This window comes from Nematolebias whitei, chromosome 5 (assembly GCF_014905685.2).
Source record: "Nematolebias whitei isolate Nwh7 chromosome 5, NemWhi1, whole genome shotgun sequence".
Classification (NCBI taxonomy): domain Eukaryota; kingdom Metazoa; phylum Chordata; class Actinopteri; order Cyprinodontiformes; family Rivulidae; genus Nematolebias; species Nematolebias whitei.
Genome location: NC_056502.1, coordinates 3,565,619 through 3,571,618, shown reverse-complemented (window position 1 = coordinate 3,571,618; position 6,000 = coordinate 3,565,619). Strand labels below are relative to the sequence as shown.

Genomic DNA, 6,000 nt, shown 5'->3' with positions numbered 1-6,000 from the left:
CTGCTGCTTCCTTAGATAGAGAACTTTACTAATTGTCTTTTCTATGTGTGTGAATGTTCATGAATGGGGCAACCCTGCAACAACTTTGTTGTGATTTGACCCTATATAAATAAACTGAATTGAACATACAATGATGACAACACATACAGCTTGTTTCAAGTTAAGAGAAATAAAAAATGACTTCCCTCCCATTTCTATTCCAGCAAATCTGAGAAATAATAAGCATGAAAAGGATTGATAAAAACAGGTTAAAAAATCTTAATCTAATAATTACAGTTAAGGATTCCAGTGTGGTCAAAACATTACCCCATCATGCATTTCACTACGCTGGTGTCTTACACCGAAATCTTTAAATCGTTAGCTTAAGGAGTTCCCATCAAGAATCACTTGTGCATATCATTCAACAGGAAGGTATTCCAGTGACATAAGACCACCCTGATTCATTCAGCTGTAATCCGTGTGAGCCAAGCTCAGCAGTAAAACTGGAAGATATATGTGCAGGAGCCAGCTCTTACTTTGATGAGTTTGGCCGAGGAGAGGACAGCCTTGTAGGGAACAGTGGGTGCAGTTATGATGACTGAAGCATTGTACTCCTGCTCCAGTCTCTGATTAAACACCTCCATGTGGAGAAGACCCAGAAAACCAAGTCTGCAGGAACACAAGTAGGAATGATCAAGTTTTATAGGTGATATAAAAAGTTCAGGTACAGAATTATTCTCTGTGTTACTGTATAAGCTAAATAACTGCAACTATTAGACATAGATTTCCATAAGGGCTGAGCGATATCTCAATATTTTTAAAATATCAAGATAATTTCATACGTGATATAAAATGAGACTATATCGATATAAAATGATAGTCTCATACTCTACGCAGAGTTATATTTATACTTGAAAATCCACCAGTTTTTCTCCCTGTCTTCACGCAGCCCCTCCTCTCTCCCTCACTGAATACAAACCCAGTCCCTCACCTGCTTCCCCGCCTCCTGCTTGTGTGAAAGCAAGTGAAACTGCATGCTGCAGCTCTGACTTCGAAGACTTTACTCAAGTTATAAAGCTGAGCTAGATACATATGCAGATTGCCCTATCACTCCTCACAACAGGGGTTTGTTAGGGTCTTTGTTAGTCTGACTCAGAGGGGCCACTCTGGTCCCATGGATGAAATTCCTGGTAGGAGTGAAACGACTGAGGATCAGTCCTAAAGCTGCATTATACGTTTTTGAAAGTTTTAAAAGCAGCTGGCAATGAAAACGGTAAAAAAAAAAAAAAGCAGCCAAAGTCCAAGGAGCATCTTTCAGAAAGCCTGAAGAAATATTGTTCAAGACTATTTAAGATTACAAAAGGTGCACCCAGATGCTGTTTTCTCCTCCACCCAGAACTCCAGCTCCGATCAGAGGATCCAGCTGGACCTCGGCCTGTGGGACAAGTTCAGCGAGCTCGCCACCAAGTGCATCATCAAGGTGGTGGAGTTCGCCAAGCGGGTGCCGGGCTTCACCGGCCTGACCATCGCCGACCAGATCACCCTGCTCAAAGCCGCCTGCCTCGACATCCTGGTGAGTCCACGGCGTCTGCGATCCACCTCCTTCCCCTCAGCTGACCTTCACGCTCCAGTCCGTGACTCACCATCTGTCCGACTATTCGCTGAAGTGACTTGGATCTCCGCGGGGAGTCCTTCTACGTCAACACTCTGTTATATTTCATTTTTACACTGATTAAATGTTCTGGCTCTTCTGAGTGCCAGGTGCTTTTGATGTTTCTCACAGAACGTCCAGAATTCACCACAAACACACACTTTCTGCTTCTGTGTGGAAATTTATATGTAGATCATTTAGCCTGACTATTTTTTAACATTATTTAAGGAATGCTGAGCCAGAGTTAGGGTTGGTTACGTTGTAAACACATTTGTCAGCTCAGATTGTGTGTTGAGGAGGACTTTAAGCTACTACCATGCTAAATTTTAGCTGATAATCTATTAAAAAAAAGGGTGGCGCCGCAGCTATTTTTGTGTTGACTAATGTGGACTAGCTGCGGCGGTCAAACTGAATCTCTTGTAGACATAGATCTGATGGTTATATTTTCTTAGTTTTGTTTAAATTCATCCACTGGTTCATGAGATATTTTGCTAACAGACACACATGCAGACTCACACACACAATATGGGTCATAAAAGTCGAGGGTCTGGGATGAGGTCCAGAATTTAGGTTCAGTTTTACAACGATTGTTTTGTTATAACTGTGTTTGTGTGACGTTGTGTAGTTGGTTTGTCGGCCACGTTTTGACCAAAAGGTCTCTGCTGATGTTTAGCAGGTCACTTCGTCCCCTGACCCGCAGACCTTTGCTTCGTCTTCCTGCAGATCTTGAGGATTTGCACGCGCTACACTCCAGACCAGGACACCATGACCTTTTCTGACGGGCTGACTCTGACCCGCACCCAGATCCACAATGCGGGCTTTGGACCGCTGACGGACCAGGTTTTCACGTTTGCCGGGCAGCTGCTGCCTTTGGAGATGGACGAGACGGAGAGCGGGCTCCTCAGCGCCATCTGCCTCGTCTCTGGAGGTACGGGGTCTGCGTTTGACTCGTCTACTTTAGATTTGAGCTCCAACAGAGGCTAAACCCCTGAACTGTCCAGACCGGCAGGACCTGGAGGAGCCGTCCAAGGTGGAGGTGCTGCAGGAGCCGCTGCTGGAGGCGCTGAAGATCTACTCGCGTAAACGGCGACCCAGCATGCCCCTGATGTTCCCCAAGGCCCTGATGAAGATCACCGACCTGCGCACCATCAGCGCCAAAGGTCAGAACGCGTCAGACTGAAAACGTGTCGCTAATTATTTCACTTCGTCAAATTTCTTCAGCAGCTTCACATCCAACATCGTTTGGCTCGAGATTTCATTTCACAGAACTTAAGGCTTTTAGGTGATATTTTGCTAACAGGTGTGAATGTTCACGAAGCATTAACTGTGATCCTTTTTTCTTCCGTACGTTTTTCAGCTCCATTCTCGTCCCACAGTTTTCAGCTATTTCAACAGATCATGAATCAAAACGTTCGTCTCTTTCAGGACAATCCTGATATGACTGTTAGTTTTGGTGCAACTTTAGCTGTTTTAAATATTTAGCCTTTTCTGCCATTTTTTTCTCACAGAAAATGAATTGATCTCATTTTCCATCCTTCAAATCTTTAGATCTGTTCATAACCTTTTACTGCTCCTTCAGCTGCTTTCAGCTTCCTGCTGCAAATTTTAACTTCAGCTGCTTTCAGCTCATTTCAGCTGTTTTATGCTCCTTTCAGTTTATTTCTGCGTTTCAGCTTTTCTACTATTGCAATTACTATTTGGCTGTTTTATATTAATTTAAGCTTTTTTCAGCTAATTCCACATTTTTTGCACTCATTTCAACTTTTTTCAACCTAATTCAGCAAAAATATGCTCTTGCCACTTCCTTCTTGTAATTTCAGCTTCTTTATGCTTTTTTAGCTACTTTCAGCTTGTTTTTTTTTTTGTTGTCGTTGCTAATTTCAGCATTATTTCAGATAATTTCCACTTTTTTGTGCTCATTTCTGCTTCGTTCAGCCTAACTGGGCAAACAGGTGTTCTTTCTGCTTTCTTCTGATTATTTAAGCTTATTCTATCTCTTCGGCTACCTTTATTTAAACTCTTTATTTACTAATTTCAGCAGTTTTTAGATAAATCCAAGTTTTTGTGCTAATTTCTGCTAATTTCAGCTTGTTGTGCTCCTTTCAGCTTTTTCTGCTATTTCAGCTACTTTTTAACTGTTTTGTGCTAAATTTAGCTTCTTTTTTTTTTTAGCTAATTCCACATTTTTTAGCTCATTTTAGCTACTTCCACTTCCTTGTGACAGTTTAGTTTCTTTCTGCATTTTCAGCTTCCTTTCATCTATTATTCTGAGCTAATTTCCTAATTTTTATGCTTATTTCTGCTTATTTAAGCCTAATTCAGCAAATGTGTTCTTTTTGGTTTCTTCTGCTAATTTAGGCATGTTCTTCCATTTCAGCTACAATTCAGCCTGTTTTTAGCTCATTTCAGCTGTTCTTCAGCAATAAGCGTTCACGCTGTATTTTCGCAGGAACTGCAGTTTCTCTAGTTTCTCTAGTTCATAAATACGATCCGTTAGCTCTCGGAGTGTGAGCTGGGGGTCAGTCTCGGCTACTACCACACCAAAGTTTAGCTCAATAACTGTACAACTAACGGCGTTATAGTCATTTTTGTATTTGCTAAGACTGCTTTGCTGTGGCGGCCATCTTGTATCGGCTGACTCAAGAGGTCGACACACGTGAGTTTTTCTAAAGCCGATTCTGAAACAGACGTTTAGGAATCTGAGCGGACGACGGCCGATATACACAGATATTAAACAAAGGTCAACAGAAATTGCTCAACCCTAATAAATGTATATTTACCAACCCTTAGAATAATTTGTACCTCAAATACAACATGTGAAAAAGTTGCTCTAAAAAAACAACAACACATCATGGGCTACAGGTTGTAGCGGCTGCTGCTGCGTCTTCATCTTCCGACTTAATAATTGGGTAAATATGCACGACATGATCCGTTTACACATTTTTAAAAAGTGGGCAATATCGACCAATTAAAACTGGTTGACCAGTTAACGTTTCCATCTCTATTTGTCTCTGAAGATAAGCAGCTGTAGGTGTTCATCTAAGAATTACACCAACGTAAACGCTTCCCCTTTGAGTGATACAAGTGGACCCCCACCTCCACCCCGGGCATGAGCAGCTGGAGCTACTGTTGTTTCATTGTCCAGTCTCTCCCCGACTCACTTCGACTCTACTCGGGTCTACATGGTCGCAGTGCCGCCTCGTTGTGGGCGAGATCGTTACAACGTGGCCGTTCAAACTTTCTGCAACATTATTTTTTTATCTGAAGCAAACACAGCGCAGCAATGGGCAAATAAATGAAGTCAAGTCACGATAGTCACTGTCTTCTGCTCCAGTTTCCCAAGATGCAGCAGCGGAGTCGAGACCACCTCCCTCTGCTGGTCGGAGCCCATAAATCCAGTCCGTTGGGTCTGGTTTCCATCTTCACCCACGACTGAAGTCGCCCTCTGGCCAGTCAGTGTCCTGCAGTCTGCTGGGGTCAAACCTTCTGCTCGACTCGGCTCCAGGTCGGTCCTGAGAGCCGAGCTAGAGGCAGGTGGGATCGGCCAGTGGAAAGACTCCAAAGCTGCACCGGGTCGACTCGAGCAGGACCGAGCTGAGCGCATGGAAAGAGACCATTAGGCCCAGAAAGTGAGGGGAAGGTGTGAACTGGGATTCAAACGTGCAACTTTAATCTGTTCTTTTAACTCGTACACCCCAAAATAATCCCAACGAGTCCCAGAATTGGAGCTTTTCAAAGGAAGGTGGATTTTAGTTTTTAGCTTGTGACTTCAGGCACAATCAGAATCCCAAAGAGCAGCGTCTTTTCACCACAAATGTTGGCAGAAACAAAAAAAACAGATTGTTTTGTTTCCACAGGAGCGGAGCGAGTGGTGACGCTGAAGATGGAGATCCCCGGCTCCATGCCGCCGCTGATCGAGGAGATGCTGGAGGACCTGCAGAACCTGGAGACCAGTCAGGACACACACAGCACACACCGCTCCGGGCTCTCACTCTGAAGCTGCAAAAAGATCAAAACAACACGTTTCTTTCTATCTGACAGAGATTACTAACAGTTTGAAGTGCAGACGCAGTTCAGAGGGTCGCCAGACTCTCGCCTCCGTTAACGTCCAGAAACCTTTGGGAGCTTCTCGTTGTCAGGCAGGAAAACGAGAATCGGCGGCGGTCGCATTAACGAGCTCCCCGCTGAAATAAAAACCAGTTTGTTTTCAAACCCGCTCAGAGAGAGAGCAAACGAGAACGATGCAGTATTATTTTAAACTCCGAGGATCCCTCTCAGCCTTTTGTTTACCATATCTGCTTCTTAACTGTATTTATAATCGCATGAGTTTTTAATTTGACCTCGTTAAATAACACCTGGAGCGTTAGACT

At 43.5% G+C, this 6,000-nt stretch overlaps 1 protein-coding gene across 1 annotated transcript in view; it reads left to right on the top strand.

The window, feature by feature from the left end:
* LOC119409801 (retinoic acid receptor beta) overlaps positions 1-5,689 on the top strand; it is a 29,698-nt gene extending 24,009 nt beyond the window's left edge. Inside the window, exons 5-8 of the mRNA XM_037676704.1 lie at positions 1,376-1,552; positions 2,354-2,558; positions 2,632-2,790; positions 5,488-5,689. Of these exons, the coding sequence (XP_037532632.1) occupies positions 1,376-1,552; positions 2,354-2,558; positions 2,632-2,790; positions 5,488-5,627 (681 nt within the window). The 3' untranslated portion in view covers positions 5,628-5,689. The remainder of the gene's footprint in view (positions 1-1,375; positions 1,553-2,353; positions 2,559-2,631; positions 2,791-5,487) is intronic.
* Positions 5,690-6,000: the final 311 nt, after the last annotated feature.